This window comes from Maniola jurtina, chromosome 14, assembly GCF_905333055.1.
Source record: "Maniola jurtina chromosome 14, ilManJurt1.1, whole genome shotgun sequence".
Classification (NCBI taxonomy): Eukaryota; Metazoa; Arthropoda; class Insecta; order Lepidoptera; family Nymphalidae; genus Maniola; species Maniola jurtina.
The window spans coordinates 13,676,175-13,697,892 of record NC_060042.1 but is presented as its reverse complement, the minus strand read 5'-3'; the positions used below and the strand labels follow the sequence as shown (position 1 = coordinate 13,697,892).

Below are 21,718 nucleotides of genomic sequence, written 5' to 3'. Positions count from 1 at the left end.
AATCAATGCAACGGAAATCACTGTCTACGTGAAAGTTGATCTATGCACGCGAAATGTCAAGCCAAAATATATTCGCTTGTTGAATGATTTGTGCAAAGCATTCTAATGAGTATTGCTTTTGGTTATAGAGGCGATATTTGCGTGATATTATATGTCTGCCATAAACTTATAAAAGAGTTGCTGCTCTTTCTGTTGCGGGAGACGCGATATTTTGAAAGATCTTTTCTGCCAAAGAAGTGGTCCTCTGGGTCGGCAAATTTCATCATCGAAAAATGGTCTTCTTGATCGTATTTCTAAAAGTTCAGGCGCGATTTAAACAATCGTAAAACCTGTCTATTTCATAATCGGCCTAATCTATACAATTCGCGAGTTAATCCTCGCATAAGGCCATCTCAACGACCGTCTAGATGTAATATCGGTCCTTAATAATAGAATTTTTTGCAGGCTGTAACTCAAGCGCACAAAAAATTGATGTCCAGTGTCATACTCATTTTGTCAGCTTCATAGAACACGACTTTTGTTTGAATATAGCCCTTCGATAGGTACTATTTTGCACAATGTTGTTTTTAAATCTTTAGTGTAAAAATAACTAATTAACCTGCACAAAAGCCTACGGTTTTGAGATATTTCTGAATTAGCCACTTGAAAAACCTATATCATATATAAGCTTTGTGAGAATACCGCAGAAAACGGCTAGTTTCACGGTATGCATGATATGCATCTAAATTATTGTGAAAACCGCATTGCAATCCAATTAAAAGTCATAAACGAATACACCGACAAACACGGATTGCGACTTGAAAGTATTTGTTACTAGCTGATGCCCGCGACTTCGTTCCCGTGGATATAGGTTTTTACCGTCCGAACTTATTGATTTCCAGGATAAAAAGTAGCCTAAGTTGTTAACCAGGATATAATCTTTATCCATTCCAAATTTCAGCCAAATCCGTCCAGTAATTTTGCGTGAAAGAGAAACTCAACATCCCTACATTCATCCATACATACAAACTTTCGCATTTATAATATTAGTAGGATTAATGATGAGTAGTAGTTCTATTTTCTGTGTGGCGTTGTAGTGACAGATTAGTATTACACGTGTTTTAGTCAGTACTTTTCGTTTACAGCGTTATGTCCACTCCCAAGCGCGTTGCTCGCTACCCGTCATAAACCTGTCCGGAAAACATTAATATTGTTGTATGATTTGTTGGGCTCGCGTTGTGCCCACTTTGGGCTAATTGAATAAATTACCCGCTGTAATGTCGACCCGTGTACGCACTAATGCTTTCTCTTGTTTCACGTACTTGCAATGGGCTTTTTACGTTGTTTCAGTCGTTTTAGATGTTTTTTGCCTGAATTCTTGAATGCCAATTAAAATTTAAGTGCACCGATGACTTTTTAACTTGACACCTACATGATCATGAAATAATATAAAAAAACCTTTAAAAACAGATGTTAAAAACACCCGTTCGAAATTATGTTAAAACTTAATAAAATACATTTTTCCTGAATTTTTTACATGTACAAACAGATAAACGCTGAGCCCGTCTTTATTAAGGACTTCATATTTTGCACAAGATATTTCCATATTTAGATTTATTAAAAACAATTACAAATCCTCATTAAATCATTTACATATTGCGTTATGCAGAAAACATTTGTAAAAAACTTTTTAAACGCCATTCCCTAAAACCAATAACGTAACCAGTTACGTCAGTATTCTCGCAAGTCAGCGATAGGATGCTAATCTCGGTAAACCACAATTTCCATGGCATTTTTAAAAACCTAAATCTTTTTTTCAGGCAGGAAACACGGAAATCGACGCGGATGAAGTTGGGGGACATTAGCTAGTTAAAAATATTAAAAAAACATATATTGTTTTTGCCAACGCTACATACTGTCGCACGGCGCTACGCTAGCGTGGTTTTGTTGAAACGCATTTGTGTGTAGAATCTAGATACAGGTTAGCTCACAATCTGCCCTAGACTTCTCGTACGCACTACCACAGCTTAACTATCCTACAATTGGTAACTTTTAGCGCAGGGCAATTGATTACAGACTAGAGGTATAACGCATAACTTAGTCTGCTCCTCCGGTAGCGGTGCGAAAGGGATTGACAGTTGTCACAAGTTGACGAATCACTGAGCTTCATCACTCTCTTCCCGCACTGCTCCACTACCGCAGGAACCTACTCAGTTATGCGTTATGCCTTTAGTTTGTTGAGTAGAGCATATTATACGAATTACATATTTTACGATTTTTGACGACCTGCCTGACCAATGGTGAGCGCAGTGATCTTAATAAGTGGGAGACTGAAAATCCAAGATCCGAATTCCGGCATTTTTAAATTTAGATAGATATATTTTTTAAATTTATATTTAGAAATAACCTTGTAATAAATATATGAGCGTGCTATAGGAAAGAAAGAAAGAAAAAAGAAAAAAACGTTTATTTTTGAAAGCTATAGGCTCTTGCCGCTTGCTAACTGTAAGATCGTTACACTGTGATAACACGCATTAGCAGCGCATTCTCATGTACGAAGAACGGGCTTTGCAACGCATTTTCCTTGCAGGGCTCTGCCAGCATGGCAGTCAGTCGCCTACCATGTTTGATCTAGGTATAGCCTCATTGTATATCCTCAGGTATAACCGTGCTCCCTTTATGTTCACTACACTATGGTAGAATGCATTAGCAACACGCCTATGATAGATGCGTTTACAAAAGTTCTTTGACTTGATGCCGACGGTACATCTAAATAACTAAGTTAAGTATCACATCATGGCCGCTTCCTCACTGTATGCTGGCTACACTGCGCCAGCACGCATTAGCACCGCACCTCAGATATGCGACGCGTTTGCGGCGAATGTAATTGCTCTCTCACTTTGTGCGGACGGTACATCAAAGTAAATACTTCAGATGTTTGCTTGTTTACTTTGGGGTAGGGTTGACAGAACAAGTTTGCGTATAGCCTTATTTATTTTTACTAAACATGTAGGTTATTCTTCTTATTTCTCACACACTAGTTTTTTTTCGTGACGAATTGTATTTATGTTCTGTAAAAGTGCTATTGGAAATTCACAAGATCCTTAGTGGACTAACTTAAGACAGAACTGGATCGAGCAATATCTGGCTTCGTTTTAGATCTAGAACAACAAATAATAGAATAGTAGTAGGTAGGAGTCTACGACTCCAAAAAATCATGAATTATAGAACCATACATACATATTAACTCTTGCATACGTACATAATAATATATTGGGTAATTTAAAAAAAATTAAATTATTATTGTTTACTAGTGTGTTAGTGGTTATTGAAATCGGATTTTTTTAAAATTTATTTCACAATTCTTAGAGGTCCCATTGTCTTAAAATAAGTTATGCCTAGTTAAAAACCTACTGTTTACTCAGCTATTACACTGATCGCGAAACTCTTATCCATTGAACAGTTCTGTTCTCCATCTTCGAAGATATTCATCAGATCTTCACCAAACTAAAATGACCACCTCTGAAGTGTACCAATTACCTAAAAAAAGAATTAAATATAACAATCACTCGGATCATTTGGCGGAGTAATCGCGTAACGAATATACAAAAAAAAACACAAAGTCGAATTGAGAACCTCCTTTTTTTGAAGTCGATTAAAAACGGGGTTGATGTTTCTTCTTGAAGGTAGCAATAACAATGTTTATTGGTTAACGGAACCGTAAACAAACCGCATCTCGGCGGCGTTTGGTCCGCTATCACACAATTAGTTTATCGCAGCCGGAACTTCGTGATAGGTTATCGCGGCCAGGGCTTACCGACTGCGATACCGAATTGCTGTTCCGACCGAGTTCATGTGAATTTCATGGAATTTCATCATCACATATAAAGACGATTGTTTGTGTGTATGCTTTTGTGTATGTGTGTATGTATGTTTGTTAGTCCTTCACGCGATAGCTTCTGGACGTATTCGGCTGAGATTTAGAATGGAGATAGATTATACCCTGGATTAACACATACGCTACTTTTTATCAAAAAACAAAAAAAAACAAAATTAAAATCGGTTCATTAGTTTAGGAGCTACGTCACAGACAGATACACAGATACACATGTCAAACTTATAACACCCCTCTTTTTGGGTCGGGGGTTAAAAATAGGACTACTTTAGGGCTAGCGTCAAATGTTTGTACATTCACAAGTAAAGCGTCAACGTTTTGCTAGAAATTCCAGAACTGTCGTGAACTGTGCTGAGGAGAAACTGACTGACAATAACGCATATAGCTAATATAGTGACAATTTAACAAACCTCGAGTGCCTTGATGGCCTAGTGGTATATTTTTAAGTAGAATGAAGTCTCTGGGTGAAATGCGGTCCGAAAAATAAAAGCAAAAATAATAGTTTGACCTTATTTCAAATTTGTCTTTAGACTTATTGCTTAGTTGTAGTTTCATTTTAGAATAAATATTTTTATTCTCATTTTAAAAAACCTGGCCACTTGGGCGATGTCAATTTGTTCGTGGTCTGTCATCTATAGTGTCTATACCTACTTATTATGTGAATGCTTTAAAACCACCTGTTTGTCACGCCGGATCAAATAAGCATATTTTGAACCAGAGAATACCTAGATCCTACTAAAATAAAACTACCAAGCCATCAAGGCAATGAAGAAGTCTTTTAAATTGTCAAGTATCAGCTCACGCAATCCTACATTCAGTCATATTAAAACAGTGACAAGTCATAATTATATAATTTCCTCCGGGTACCCTCAGTAGGAGCGTTTCTTAACAGCTTAATTTACACTTTGGTGCAATTGTTCATTAAATACAATAAGTTGATTGCGCGGACCATTACAGTAGGGAGGGACTGACAGACAGTTTTAAGCAATCTTAATAAAAGTTTTAAATTTTTTTAGGGTTCCGTGTGCGAAGGGGATTTTGGTACGAATGTTGAACAAAATTCACCAAATCATTAATATCATTCAGTGTTGATCGTAGAGTCAAAGTCAAAGTGAAAGTCAAAGTCGTTTATTCAAATTGGGTACTATTGTACACTTTCAAATTGTCAAACAATGATGTAGTGGTGATAATAAATAATTAGCAAGAAACAGTTAAAAATTATTTTGCTATAATCCGCCAACAGAATAAATCTGTATGGTCAAACATGCAGTTACAAGCTAAGCACCGCTTACCTCCCCAACCAAGCAATAAAGCCAAGTTCCCAAGCAAGCACTGCCACCACCATTCACATGCAACACCACACAAGACTTTTCCACTACTCTCGACGCACGTTTCGCCCCGACACCGGAGCATCCTCAGGAGATTTCGACTTTACAATGCTGTATTGTCAAGTAAGTAGGTGTGAGGCATCTAAGTATATTAAGATTTACAATTCCAAAAGTTAAAAAAATAAATATGAAATAATCACATCGTCATACATTTAAAATATTGAGTACATGTCAAAGAATTGTCAAAAAAATGAAAATAAAATAGTAAAGTTAGATAAAAGTTACTGATTATCCATTATTATTAGTCAGCCATTTAAATTGTAGGTTGTAACTACATACATATAGGATATTAAAATCCTAAATCCACGTGGATGGTCTGCGGGTATCATCTTATTTTTTTAATATTTTTTTATTCAGTTACAAGTTAGCACTTGACTGAATTTTCACCTGGTGGTGAGTGATAACAAAGATAGAAGCGGGCTCACCTGGAATGGGTATAACAGTTTTTACTAAAACCTTACATACTTCTTGGGTTTTTACACGCTGCTGCATATATCAAAGAGTTCTATATGTAAGAAACTAACGCTGTTAAGTATAATTAAAAGACGGCATTGGAATACTTCTAAGGTCTCCCGACCCTGCGAAGAGAACTGCGGGACAGAGCAGAAGGGCGCTGCTAGGCAACCTCCCCTCCGGCGAATGTCAATAATACCAGTACCTAAACAGGGGTAGGGTGTCGCTTACTTAGATGATAGGTATTTAGAGATGGGCATTACTGCTACTTTCATAAACATTTTCATTTGATGAAATTATTATTTTTCTTCACAGGTGACTTTTCACGGAAAATAATTTTTAATTTTTCAACTTTCGCCCTTATTCTTGAGGGCGAAATTTACTGCATTAATTTACAAGGAAATAAAATCACTAGCGCTGTAATATGGTCCCCCGTTGATAACCGTCGGGTAGGAGCCCTAGAAAGCTGAGTTTAGGTCATTAAGGCGGTGGAAGCCAGTTGGTAGGTACCGGGAAGCTCGTAAAAGCTAAAAGCCCATTCTTCGTGGGGCGCTTGAGTTGGTCTGATGGCGGTTGTGCGTGGGCAGGCAATAGCCAGGGTAGGTACTACAAGAACTGGTTGATTTTATACCTTTCTTTGAATGCGGATCAGTCAGCTTTCCCTTTTATATATATAGACTAGATTATGCCCGCGAAGCTTCGTCCGCGTGGACTAAACAAATTTCAAGTCCCTTTTTTATCCCTTTAGAAGTTGAATTTTCAAAAATCTTTTCTTAGCGGATGTCTACGTGACCAAAGCTATCTGCATGTCGAATTTCAGCCCGATCCAGTAAGTGTTTGAGTTGTACGTTATCAGTCATTCAGTCAGCTTTTCCTTTTACATTTATACCTATATAGATAATTATTATGGAAAAGTACGTTCGGGTGGTTGAAATTAAATATTTCTTTCTTGATTTCCCTATCCGCCCAAACACTAAACCTTCAATCCTTTTAAGGTAAGTACCTCGATCTGGGAAAGTTCATAAGTTAACTTCAAATTATAAACAGCCAGCTAATTGGAAAACATAAATTCAAAAATTAGGACCCCATTTCCTTTTTAGACGTGTAATAAAAAACCCCATACTTAACCACTTTCATTAAAAGTTTAAAGTTAAACTTTATGGCACAAGCATTAGAGGTTTCTATTGGTTGGGAGAATTGTAAGGTATAAGAAATTAAAGCAATCTTTGTGCATGGCAATAGGCGGTCGGAACAGACAGACGGACAGACAAAAAACGTCATTGTTCCGTTCTCTATACGGAGGTGCGAGTGAGAATAAATTAAGTTAACCCATTTCAAAGTTTTTATGCAGGTAGTCAACAAGTGACACGGTTAGAGGAAGATATTATAGTGCTCACGAACGATTCAAAATTCGCAGGAGCTGTTTCTTTCCAGCTCCGAATCCCCAAAATCCTCACCTCTCTAGTCCGTTAATCCACCGACCTCTATGACCCTCCGGTTTCCACTTTCCAGCAACTTCTCGAAGCTTTTGTGTGTTTCATGCATTGCACATATCCAGTCCAATTTGGAACAAATTGACAAATAAGTCCTCGGCGTGATTGAATAGAATGCAACATCAACAATGATTATGCTTTTAAAAAGAGTCTTGTCGGCTTTTGGATCAGTAGTAGAATTACTACCAATATAAACCGACTTGACTATCTAAAAAAATATAATACGCTCAAGTACTTAACTACTAAGTGTCAATAAAATTCATATCATGCACTTTAAGATATATATTCTTCCTGACCCAATGGTCAAAATCTTTGATAGATAGTTTTTGCTTATAGCGTCTCCCTCTTGAGTGGACAGGTTTTTTCGCTTTTTGGCAGGTAGGGATGCTGGGGCCTGTGGGACTGTGCCTTCTTAGAATTCCAAAGTAGATTATGCTTAGATAGAAACCGTCATGTAGAAATTCCATTTAGAATTATTTTGGAAAAAGGTTTCGGTCTTTCTGGCGAAGCGATGCGATGCGAATACTAACTTAGCTGGGTTCGATCCTCAATAATTGTGTCAATTTAGGACACAAGCTCTTAAACCAAATTAACTTCGATTTACCAACCTGAGGATATCATATTATGAGTATCTATGGATACATAATATAAAAACTTGTCCTGACTGACTTGATCTACTTATCAATAAACGGATTAAACACTTCGAGGTCTACAACTTAAAATTTTGACAGTAGGTTCCTTTCGTTTGTCATTTAGGTATTCAGGCTTTTAGTTCAAAATTAAGAAATATGTGATTCACGATTTTTAGATATTCCACCCCCAAGGGAGTTAAATTGTACCGATGAGTGGTCGTATTGGGAAGTGGCCGTATCGGAAAGTGGTCATCATAATATTCGGAAGTGGTCATAACTCAGAACGAATCAAAATGAATTTTTACAACACAAAGCCCGGAATGCCCTAACTAGTTTGAATTTAGAAACAAAGATTTAAAAAAAAAATTTTAAACACTAGGACTTAATGAATTAGTGAAAGCTTTCACATCAATTTACATACAAACGCGAGTAATAGTCAAAGAGTGAGTGTAAACAGTTTTACGTAAATGGGCGGGCTTAAAAGCTTTTGCATGTAGGTAGGTACACACCGTAGATGGTACACGTATCGCAACTATTTTGTTAACAATGTCATTTACCATGGTCTGTGCCATGGTCGTTACGGGTCATTGTATCAATTCATCGTTAAGTTAAATATCATGTCATCGTTTACCTAATCATAAACCGCAGTTCATAAGCGATAAGAACTACTGAAAATAGCGTAGGTTTATCAAAATATATTTGCAGTGAATCAGGGATGAGTTTGCATACGTTTTAACTTTTCACTTGTTAGAGGAATTCAGGAAAGATTTTCAGATACTGTGTATTTTCTAGCCCGTCTAGATTTTGTATTTTTATTCCTAAATAAATGATCCCTAAATATAATTTCATTAATATCCTTTTATTTTGTCCGCAGGTGGTGAGGTGGTTCAGCACGTGGGGCGATGCTGGGCGGGGCGGCGGGGGGCGCCCGCTCCCGCCCGCCCACTGACCTGCACCAAGGTATGTTGTCCTGGTACCTCCGAACGAAATACACTTGTTTTGCTTACTAGTTTAGCTCAAGGAGAAAGAGATTTCTTGAAAAAGTGAAAAGTGAACCGCAATTCTAATCGATTGATTCATCCTTTGAACGCTACAATGTTACAGACAGACAAATTTATTATAATATTAATATATATTTATACCCTTCTTTTTTGTGACCATATTATATGTGTCTGTGATTCAATATTCATTATTCAACATTAAGCATAGCATTCGATTACTATGAGAATACTTGTATTGATCTTATCTACTATAAGCAATGACTATAAGTTAGTCTCAGATTGGGAACACCGCTGTGCCATCAGCACAGATGTCCGTGTGGAAAAGAGGTTGATAAATTCGGAATCCACGGACTCTCTTGCCAAAGGAGCGCTGGTAGGCTATTTAGGCATGGCTCTCTTAACGACACAATCAAAAGGGCTCTTGCCACCATAGACGTTCCTGCGCTCATTGAGCCGGCAGGGATTAGTCGGGATGATGGCAAGAGACCTGATGGATTGACGCTGGTTCCCTGGGAACGGGGACGGGCGCTAATGAGGGACGCAACGTGCGTTGACACATTGGCCCCGTGTCATATCAGGGAGACAGTATCAAGACCGGGAGCCGCAGCAGAAATGGCTGAAAACGGCAAGCGGCGCAAGTATGCCTCTCTTATTGAGAGTTACATTTTTGTTCCGTTTGCCGTGGAGACCCTGGGGCCATGGAGTCTTAGTGCAAAGAAATTTTTACGAGACATTTCACCGCGTTTAATAGCCTCATCGGGTGACAGAAGGGCTGGCTCATTTTTTGCGCAACGGATCAGCCTGACTGTCCAACGCGGAAATGCAGCCAGTATTCTTGGCACCATTCCACGCGGGCATGATTTGTATAGTAATAAGATAAGGCTGGCTTTAAGTTTTAGTTATAAACTATGAGCTAGTAAAGAAATAGCGGTAAAGCATCCAAACTAGAATCAGTAGGTGTAACCTTCTTTGTCTTTTTGTTGCAGGTGTCACGAGATTTCCGCTGTATTCCCTATTTCCTACTCAGGGTGGCAGATCTACACAAATACATAAAGGTAAGATAAATTCAACAAATTAATTTTTACAGAATAGTAGTCGCGTTTTTAACACAAGTGTAAATAAAAAATAACACCCCCAACAAGTGAAGGTTACAGTAACTAGAAAAGAGCTGATAACTTTCAAACGGCTGAACCGATTTTCTTGGATTATATACTTAGCTAAGAACATACTCGATCAAGCCACCTTTCGAACAAAAAAAAACTAAATTAAAATCGGTTCATTAGTTTAGGGGCTACGATGCCACAGACAGATACACAGATACACACGTCAAACTTATAACACCCCTCTTTTTCACTAATATAATATGCTCTTTTCATACCCAGGTTAATCAATAAGATGCGCTCCCTGAGCATAATTATAGATAATTGAGCTACATAGGCTCTAGATAAAGTTAATATTTATATTATATGCAGCGATATAAATTACCATTTTATTTATTTATCATCCGATAGTGCTAAATGCAAAAGCGGATAGCTAAACTGAGTTAGTTTTTTTTTGTAATGCTCTCATTTCTTGGAAAGAGCATAAATATGGTTGCCAAAATATCACATACCTAGTATTTTACGAATAAAACAATCAATGACTGCGGAAAATGCACTCAAATGAAACGAATGAAAAAAAGGAAAAATGCTTAAGTATACCAAAATACATTAGCGTATATTATACAGTACTAGATGATGCCCGCGACTCCGTCCGCGTGGATTTAGCTTCTTAAAAAGATCGTGAGAACTCTTTGATTTTCTACGATAAAAAGTAGCCTATGTCACTCTCTCCAGGTCTTTTAACTATTTTAATGCAAAAATCACGTCAATTCGTATCTCCTTTGACAAACCAAGGAACCAATAAACCAACAAACAAACACACTTTCGTATTCGTAATATGGGTAGTGATGGGTAGTGATCACAGAACTCGAAATATATGTATAATATAATCAGGCAGTAGTGATCTTCCACTGCCTACCTACCTAATTCTGAATTGGCGTGACGCGGCGAGCTGTGAGTGACATGCGTGAAACGTAACGTCACGTCTCGGATTTGCGATTAACACGCGAATCGCCGCGGTCATATTTGTGACAGCGGAAAATGCACACAAACGAAATAAAAATACATATTATACTAGAGATATATATTTAAAGATAATCAATCCCTCTTTTGCCTCCACCAAGCGAGATTGACTCGGGCTTTATCAATACTTCAATCTAGAATCTTGATTAAGCGACCTTAAAAATGCGTTTCAATTTCTTAACCCACTGACTGACTCTTAAAAAGATCAATGCCTCCACCCGTTTGGCCTGAGCCACAGAACACTAGCCTATGCACATGAGACCGATTTAATGCGAAGGAAATAATAACTAATAAGTATTTCTATAAAGATTTAATGAGTATTTTATATTAGTGTCTGGCTGCTTCTAAAAAGTTAAAAACAAACAAATAAAACGCCACATGTGCAATGCGCGGGAGTCGCCAAGTGTGTAGTGTGGAGTGACACAGATAATTACGGCCTTCCCGTGCTAAACATAACGACTGTAACGAGTGCTGTAATGACTTGCATTTGTAATGTGTCTCACAGACTCGAGTTACGGAACTTGTATCAAAACATTGAAGCTTCGGCGTCACTGGCAGGCGTCAAATGTTTAGTACATTTGACGCAGGTAGCCCTATTTTTCTATGATTTTACGTCACCATAATAAGGTTTCATTTTAAAACAAGTGTAAATTAAAAATTTATAACACCCCCGACGATCCAAAGTATCTGAGTTTTCAAAACATCATTTTCAAATAAGTAATTATGTATTTAGGCAACGTCCATCTTGACAGCTTGACATTTGTCTATTGACATAATATTATGAACCTAACGGTTATCTAACCTTCTTTTCTACAAGAAAACTAGAAAAGAGCTGATAACTCTTAAACGGCTGAACCAATTTTTTTAGATTATAGCTAAGAACACTCTCGATCAAGCCACCTTTCAAACAAAAAAAAGTAAATTAAAATCGGTTCATTCGTTTAGACGCTACGATGCCACAGACAGATACACAGATACACAGATACACAGATACACAGAAACACAGATACACAGATACACAGATACACAGATACACAGACACACAGATACACACGTCAAACTTATAACACCCCTCTTTTTGGGTCGGGGGTTAAAAATGATTTGAATAGCCGCTGCTCATAGCAGCATAGTGCTAGCCATAGCCATAGCCCAGCTCCATTTTGTTTACGCCATTCCGCAAAAGGCTTGAAAGAATCAGAGAAAATAATTCTTCGTAAATATTTTCGCCGCGATATATGTGTTCATAATAACTATTTTCGTTAGACATACAACAACAAACTTGATATAACCACAACATATAACAGAAATAATTATAATTTTATATATAACCAACCGATGACGGTTGGTTAACGGTATCACGTAACACTATGAGTCGCAATGTACCAGGCTGCCATAATGAATAGGGAGATCTGTGAACAAATGAAAAGGTGATAAGGCTATCTACAACAATAATAAAATGTTAAATACGTTGAGTCGAATATTCTCCTTGATTAATTTAATTAATAATTACTAACCCGCGATGTATGGATGGATATCTATTATCTATCTATCATTACTGTTTTCGCGCCACCCAGCTGCCGGCTAGATTACTTTCTTACAAAGTCCTCTTACCTGTGAATATTCTTAAGCTATTTCGAAGAGACAGACAAAGAAATTTTAATACCTAAGTATAAATATAATGCATTTTTGGAAACTCACTCGCCATATTTGCTGTGTGTAATGTCAAAAGTACGGTCAAAATAAGGACTAAAATCGTACTTTTGACACAACAGTTATGAGCAAATAATATGGGCAAGCGAGTTCTCAAAATGTTCGCACTATAACGGATTTTTGATTAGGTACATATTATAGTTTAAACTATGTTAAAGGAAAATCATAAAGATCAAATACTGATTACAGATCTTTAGTTCGGACTGAAACACAAAAGGAAATGAAAGATCTATACTAATATAGAAAGATATATACACTAGTTTATATGCCCCGGCTGCGCTTGGAGGCCTCCTACTAAGCTATTCCACATATAGATATGAATATTAGATTAAAATACTTATACCATCGTCGAGAAATGTTATGTATGAATAATGGAGCTCATATTGTGTTGCGTTGAAAAAAGTTACAATTTTTTTTTACTTAACAAAGTTGTTTTGTATTCTTTTTTTTTCACAAGTTACATCTTTGCCGTAACTTATTGACGGATACAGATAAGTAAGTCTAAATGGATAGACATAATTGATTACTTAATTTCGGCTGTAGTTAGAAGTTACTCAACTCACCATTTTAGTTTTTGTTTAGCAACTCTTTAAGACTTACTAAATGAGACCAGGCTGCCATAAAAAATAAAGAGAACAGCGACGGATAAAGCATCGTCAATGATAAAATGTGCGCGGGAGTCGCGCAGGCCGCGGAGTGACATTGTGATTAAAGTTAAGGCCTCCCTCAGACACTACAAATAGATATCGAGTTCTTCACTAATGAGTTCTATTTGTCATGTTAAAGTGTCGCTCCCACAGCCAACGGTCTAGAGACACCCTCTGAAAAGACAAAATACATTGTAAAATTTTTAATACAGTTGGTTATATTTTACTTGTTTACATTTTGTGTATGTAGAGCTCCATCATCTAATTCTTAAGCTATCACTAGGAACTTCGTCTGTGTTGGCGTCTGCTGGCGCGTGTTCTGTGCCTTTTTGGAGTGTTTTTTATTTTGTTGGAAGTGGCTGGTTTTTGTGTTATTGCTTGTGGAACTGACTGGTAGGCGCCGGCACGGACGAAGTCCATACTTATACATATAGTTTCCCTAACTTGTAAATGACAAACTTGACATTGGCTAATCAGTGTACAGCCAGACGAGAGAGAGAAAAAAAAGCTATCACTCTATGTGATTGATTTGTGTGATGTGATACATTTTAACTATCTATAGTTCTATTGGATAGAATCAGGCGTTACTTTGCGGAAGTTCATGTTTAGCAAGAAACAGTTAAAAATTATTTTGCTATAATCCGCCAACAGAAAAAATCTGTATGGTCAAACATGCAGTTACAAGCTAAGCACCGCTTACCTCCCCAACCAAGCAATAAGACCAAGTTCCCAAGCAAGCACTGCCACCACCACTCACATGCACCACCACACAAGACTTTTCCACTACTCTCGACGCACGTTTCGCCCCGACACCGGAGCACCCTGAGGAGATTTCGACTATAGTTCTGTAGACTGCTCGTTATGGGATTGGGACTTTAGGAGACTGCTCTTTTCATTTCCAGGGTTCCGTAGCCGAAGGGTAACAACGGGACTCTATTACTGATCAGTCACAACTCTTATGTATTTCTTGATAATATTTTACAGATTCATTTACTTTAGGCATTCAGGTAGTTTTCTTGCGTAGTAGTCCGATAAGGCGACCAAAGGTGGGTCGACCACTTGAACAAGTATCGAAAGGTCCACTTACCAAAACATCTAGCGTCTCAAAATGTCTAGTTCTAGACTGTCCTGTCTGTCCATAGCTATTAGTGGCTATTGTTTCGTTGATAGGTATGTAGGAGCAGGTATTTCGGTGGGTACTAGCGGCTTATTCTGTCAAGAAATCCTAAGTAGAAGCCCGGAGTAGGGAAGTTGGTGGTGTTAGGGTTATACAGTATAGAGACGGACTGCATTTGGACTGCAAGACGACTGCAAATTTGCAGTCCAAATGCAGTCCGACTGTATTAGAGTTGTAGACACTTTACACACCGTGCCCTGGTTGTATAGTTCGACACGACCGATCGTATACCGTTAGATTATTATGAGAGTTATGGAATAAAGACACATGGAATAAAGACGTGCACCCATCATAGTATATCTGGCTTTAGTAGTTGGCTGTTGAAATTGGCTGCTGTGGCCAAAGAGAGAGCATTATAATCATTACTTTATGGCTTTGTTGTTTGTCCACAGTAACGGAGAGCCTATTCTCTACGTCGCTGTCGACGTTCGGCGTGCCGACGCCGCCGCCCAACTCTCCGTACTCTCCGCTGCAGTTGGAGCTGCTCAACTGCGCGCAACGCGTGCTGCTCTCCGACAAGTAACTACCACCTTTATGCTTATGAGACCCTGGTCATCTTGACCCACAGTACATGCATGTCATTGAACTAGTTGTGGCGGTCAAACTCCGAAGCACCTTGAACACTTGAAGCATGCGCATGCGTCAGCCAAAGAACTAGTACGAGGATCATCTTTCAATTATGTTGCCCTGGTGTTAATTGAATCACAGCTGTGGACGTTATTAGTCTCTCTCAAGTCTCAATCAAACTCTCAACCGCTACAACTAGAGACTAACTTCCTCCGAGTAAGAAAACCCGTCTAAACGGAGGATGTACCTACTATATTATCTTGTACGTCCGTGTAAGCTCACATAATCCTTATTATCCACTATTATATATTCACGAACCTGTAGGCAGTTCTCCACGCGCGCTCCTAGTAAACTGCTCAAATTAGAGATTAAACTAAAGTAGGTACGCTCTTCAGCCACAAATACCTCCCGTTTCGTACAAAAACCAAAACCGCGCAAAATAGGCACTTTTTCGGAGTGTAGGAACATAATACTTACCTATTATGTAACGTCATAATTTGGGAGTTGGGAGGAAGCAACTTCTGCACTATTCTTTACGGCGCGCGGCGTTTTATATAAGCATCAGAGTCTAAATTCTGGTTTTTCACCCTTCACAACGCGCGGGCGTGGCCTTTAATTTGAAAGAGTGAAGAAGCCTGTAAAGTGTCAAGTACGTTTCGAGTTTCGTTAACATGAGACGGGGGAAGTAACCTCGTCACGTTTGTAACGTGAGTTTACTCTATTGGCACAAGCCACGTGCCACCCCTAACTTTGCTTCTCGCCAGGGCATAGAAATCCGAAAGCCTGTGTGTGTATGTTCACAGCCTTTGAATCACAGGCGCCTGAGACTCGTAAATCTATTATACATGTGGACGGGAAATTTATGGGAAAATCTTGTCATTTGGAATCCCCATACAATTTTGGCAGATACTCAAGGACTCTAAGTCTGGACTCTGGGGCTGTAACCAGAGTGAACTACTCTAAAAATCAAAATCTATTTGTTTGTTGAAATAATTGTAGGTAGACAAATCAAACACTATTTCAAGATGTTAGGTTAGGTAGCCATAGTGTGGAAAAGGTGAAAAACAAGAAGTGCAATGTGAACACAGCTTATGTGATATGATAATAATCATGATATGATAAACAAGCCAGATCTTAGCTGGGCTAGTCCTATCTGTAATCTATGATGACCTGCGCACACCTCTATGTTGCAACTTCAGATTGGACTTCTTCAAACTTTTCTGGAACTTCAAAACCTCGTGATTGGAACCTCATCTCTATATTATTTTAGTAGATGCTCAGATTTTAGATAATGCCTAAGCTTTATGTTTTATTGTAATGTTTTGATTTACAAAAAAAAGATGTTCTGTTATTATTAAATTGAAAAAATTCATCCACACAGAGTTCAAGAGTTTAGCGGCCTAAATTAATATTATACCTAATTAGTCTATCGGTATAATCTGTTGATGTTTTAGGTATAGCAACATTGTTATTTAAAAAAAATACCCATACTATATAATGTTTATTTACAACGTTGCTAAGCTGATCTGCACTTACAGTTGAAGAATTAGTTGTGTAATATATTAACTCGATTGTACAGGGAGCCCAGCAGAATGGAAGAGGCCAAACTGGGCAAGTGTCTCTCGGAATCACTCTGCTGCCCGGACGCGATGATGCAACCGCTCACAATCAAGACTGAGCAGGCCAAGCGAACTTGCAACACTTGCCTCACTAATTCGCCTAAGAAGGTGAGTTTGGAATTGTGAATTTTAATAAAGAAAAACTATTATATGAAAAGAAACGACTGAAATAGGCTATGCCTTTATAATAAACACTATATACAAGAAAAATTATCTACGACTTATCAGTTATCAGGCTGTATAGTCTATGATATTTATTTGCCGGTCTCGAAAGCAAAATTATAAGCAGTAAATTGAACAACTATGTAAGTTTGCTACTCATTTTTAATGGTTTAAAGTTGTAATAGATTAGATGAATATTATCATCTTGCTAGTCGGTTGATCTTCGATTCGATAAAAAGTTATTAGATTTTTCCATAATTAACAAAAACCAGGGATTTTTCTGTCAAAAATGGACAACAAAGGAGCTGAGTGTTATAACCCCGTGCCTCGTAGAACAGTTATGCTGTTGATTCTGCACCTGTCCCATTGAGGTAATATGACAGCTACAAATCTACAATGTCACGATCGCAATCATCACTCCTGTGCTATTGGCGACAATGCATTTTTGCAACAAGAATACCATAAATTCTGATTGCTTGATTGTAATAATCATGTTCATAATGTTTTCCAGAATCGACCAGCTGATCTGTGCGGTTGAGTCGGAATGCGGTCCCATCGGACTATGAGAATAAGGGAATTAAAGAGTCCGTACATACTCATACATGACATTTAATTGTGCACCGTTTATAACCCTCCTGTACCTGACTAGTCTCTGTTGAGAATTGTGATAGGCTGCCGTGGCTGAAACTAAGCCAGAAAAAGTCAGCTTACCATACTTTTGTGTTCCTAGGTTATGCACACAGATGGCGGCTGCAGTCGAACTAACCCAGTAACGTGGGTCGGCGTGGCTGGCCAGAACGTTCAGGTGCAAGTCAAACGGGAACCACAGCACATGCACCTCTCAGAACTAGTCGCAGTCAAGCTGGAGCAGGCTTCGCCGGGGAACAAGCCGGACCCACCGCCTGGTATACCTGCTAGTTTGAACAATGGTGAGTTCTTGCGCTTTATGTTATCTTGGTAATCATTAACGTCATACGCACATCAGCATCATCAGTCAATCAGCGCATACGCGCCCCCAATCTTAGCAAGCTTCGTCGGGAACCTTCGTCAGATCCACCGCCCGGGGTTATTACCTGCTAATTTGAACAATGGTCAGTTCCTGTGATTTATATTTTCTTGGTAGTCATGAACATCATACGCACATCAGCATCATCAATCAGTGCACAAGCTAGCAGCTGGCAGGCAAACAAACTTCGAGGGCGACAAGCCATGTTTACTCGCAAGCGTCAACCATGTTGACTGGTGATTTATTGATGAACCACGGTACTTATGTTATTCCTACCTAGTGGTGATCAAGCTGGAGCAAGCTTCGCCGGGGAACAAGCCGGATCCACCTTACAGCATACCTGCAAGCTTCAACAATAGTGAGCTTTTGCGATTTATGCTAATCATGAACCACAGCACTCCGAACTAGTTTTGGTTAAGTTGGAGAACAAGCTTCGGCGGTAACCAAGCTGGATCCCTCTTCTAATCATTGTACTGGGTAGGTAACTTAAGATGCACTTAGTGATCATGAACACACAGTTGGTTTTTGGATGTCAAGCAAACCATGCCGGCGAAACAAGCCGGATCCACTTGCTCAGCCCAAGGCAAGATAGTAAATTGATAACGATGTTTATTTACATAATTATCTTTCGATTTATGCTCTCCTGGTGATAATAGCAACTCAGCTGTCTGTTTTAAATTTCGCAATGAAAAAAAACTTTTGTAAAATAGATAGATAAATAAATCCTACTTACGAACTTATATTGTAGTGCGTTGTAGGTGGAAACAAAAACACGATTCTTTTAATTAATTTAAATAATACACCATAAAGGAAAAGTACAATTTTATACTAGACAGGTAGATCGTAGATTTAGTAGAGAAACAAAATTGAAATAATATATTACTCAGTAGTGAGGTTTGACTGTGTTCCTGTGTGTAACAGGTTCGATCCCCGTCGGGATAGCGGTGGCTCGGCAGAGGGTCGGCGACGCGGGCCTGCTCGCCGCACTTTCGCAGAAGGACAATCAAAGGTTACACGATTTAGGTAAGTTTAGCTGAACTTATAAAACACATAATATCCACGGGTAATTAATTACCTCAATGATAAATAGGTATTATTTGTCAAAATACCATTATCCTAATGAAAAACCTATTAGTGAAATCATACACGTCTTGTCACTTACATTTTTTTCCAATAAGAACCAAGTTATCCATATTTATATTTATGTATCCTTATATTCATTCATGCTTTTTTGTTTATAGTTTCTTAGTAATTCATCGGTGTTAAACAGAATAAATAAATAATGTATATTTTCTTCACTGGTAAAAGTGGGAATTTTTCGTTTTGTTTCAAATTGGCGAATTCATGCTATTTATTAAAATTACTAGATGATTCCCATGACCGCGTAGATTAAAATATACCATGGAAACTTTTTTGATTTACCGGGATAAGAAGTAGCATGTCCTTAAGGCACCGGGATGTAAAAAATTACGTCTAAAATCAAAATCAGTTAAAAGGATGGACCCTGAAAAGTTGGCAGACAGACAGACACGATGTCGAATTTATAATATAATATTAATGGATTTATTATCTAGGTACCTATTAGGTAAAATTGTTGATGCATACAATACAATTATTTATATCCTATTTTTATGGTCGGTGACCTTAATCGGTACGCGTCGTTACTTACGTCACTAAATGTCAAATGTGGCAATCACAATAATTCACAACCTCTCTTACGCTTCTGTAAACCTAGTACCACTATGTATAGACAACTGTTCGATGAATGAAAAAACAATAACTGTTACAAATAAATAATAAAAATATGTATAGTAAATTAATTCACGTTTTAAGAATAGACTTTAAGTTCTGCGACAGAAGGACTAAATTCAAAAATAGTTTGTTACATATTAAAAGTGTAGAAAATTATAAACAGGTTGCTCCTTTTTCGCATGCAAGTCCTTCACACGATTGTTTAGTATTTTCATGATTAGAGCCGATTTTGCGGTATCGAAGAATGAAAAAATACGAGAAAGTGTATTTATTGCAGATAGGCGATGAAATCGTAATCCATACTATCCATACTAATATTATAAATGCAAAAGTGTGTCTGTCTGTCTGTCTGTCTGTCTGCTACGTTTTCACGGCCCAACCGCTGAACCGATTTTAATGAAATTTGGTACAGACTTGGAATACATTCCGGGGAAGGACATAGGCTACTTTTTATCCCGGAAAATCAAATAGTTCTCATGGGATCTTTAAAAACCGAAATCTACGCGGACTAAGTCGCGGGCATCCTCTAGTTTTAAATAAAAGCCTAGTTTATTTAACATGGGCCTTCGTTTCGGACCGAAGTCTAGAGTCACTATCGTAGCATTGCACCGTAGTGCCTAGCATTCTATGCACTAACTCCTGAGAGATAGGTATTAGACAGGCATACATAATATGACATCAGTCTAGAGAATAAATTGAGATAAAATAAATAAATAGATATTGAAGCGGAACAATATATTATACATTTTATCTTTGGAATAATTTGACTAATCATTGTTTTAAAAGAAAAAATAAATATTTAAGGAAAGAGTTTTATTTGATCAAATAAGGGTACAAAAAAAGGATACAATTATTATTATTATTACTTATTCATTCCAACTGTGCGACTTCGTCTGTATAGATTTAAGGTTTTCAAAGATCTCACTGGATTTTCTCATAACCCTTTCTTAGAGGATCAGGAGAATACAGATGCGAAATAAAAAAGAAAGCAAAACTAAATCCAATGATTTGAGCTTGTCAGTTATTATTATTATTAGAGTTTATTATTTTATATGTACTTACCTATAGTTTACACACCATAAATAATTAATTCTTATCATATTTTCCGTATTCATACCTTTTTCAGTATAGATCGTAATTCGTAGGTGTTACATAAATACAATTGCGGAAACTTTTTAATGCAACAGCTTCGATTGTGTAAGGTGTAGTAGACAATAAAACACACTCATATATTTTGTTTTATTGAGCTTCAAAGGTTAAAATATTCAGTATAGGTGAAGTGAAAACGACTGGTGAACATTATTAATAACATTATTATGCAATATGGTGCCATTAACATTAGTGGGAGTCAGCCGGGTGTTTCCATCAGAGTATATGAGCATATATGTATAAATAGGTACATAATTGCGGTTTTCCTCCACGTTTCCTTTTACCATGCTCATAGGGCTGCCATATAAAAATACTTTTCATGGATATTGTTCCTGATTCTTTTTTTAATACATTTTGCTTGATAAAAAAAAAAATTCACCTTTTCTAGATTTCACAGTCAACAATCATTCATAGTATTTAAAGTCTGAAGGATTTTCTTATAATTATTATTATCAGACGGTTTAATTGCACAATAACTTCTATTCCGTAGATTTTTAAAGAACTGCCGTGGTGCAGCAATAACAAGCAAGGGTTAGTACGATGGGTTAGGTACTATTAGAGATTTCGTTTCGCCCAAGTTAATAGAATTTGAGCGTCGAGATACTTAAACGTTGAAGTAAAACAAACCTTTACAGCCTTGTTTTAAAGCCCATACCTCTAGACACTAGAGTCCTTTACGTCCAAGCGAAGATCTTGCGTAGGTAATAAAAATCGGTTGTAACCTGTAGGTACTGAATGCATGACTTTAAATGGACCTAAAGAGTCTTAGGCCCACTCTACTTTGACATTACTGTGTTACGACGCTTGATATCTATCAGGTTGGCGAGATAAAAGGCCTGTTTTACAACTGCCAGATTTTAACCAACGAATTTTGACGTTATGACAGACAGTTTTTGTATTGAGAATCTGTCAAAATGTCACATTTATTCGTTAGATAAAGTCTATCTGGCGGTTGTGAAACAGAC

The 21,718-nt window shown here is 37.7% G+C and overlaps 1 protein-coding gene across 2 annotated transcripts in view; it reads left to right on the top strand.

Annotated features, from left to right (window-relative positions):
- Positions 1-21,718, top strand: part of LOC123871691 (protein winged eye) — a 106,223-nt gene that overhangs the window by 51,144 nt on the left and 33,361 nt on the right. For both annotated transcript variants that reach the window (XM_045915602.1, XM_045915601.1), the window contains exons 2-7: positions 8,715-8,800; positions 9,828-9,896; positions 14,891-15,017; positions 16,645-16,792; positions 17,577-17,775; positions 18,774-18,875. In XM_045915602.1, the coding sequence (XP_045771558.1) occupies positions 8,743-8,800; positions 9,828-9,896; positions 14,891-15,017; positions 16,645-16,792; positions 17,577-17,775; positions 18,774-18,875 (703 nt within the window). In that variant the 5' untranslated portion in view covers positions 8,715-8,742. The remainder of the gene's footprint in view (positions 1-8,714; positions 8,801-9,827; positions 9,897-14,890; positions 15,018-16,644; positions 16,793-17,576; positions 17,776-18,773; positions 18,876-21,718) is intronic.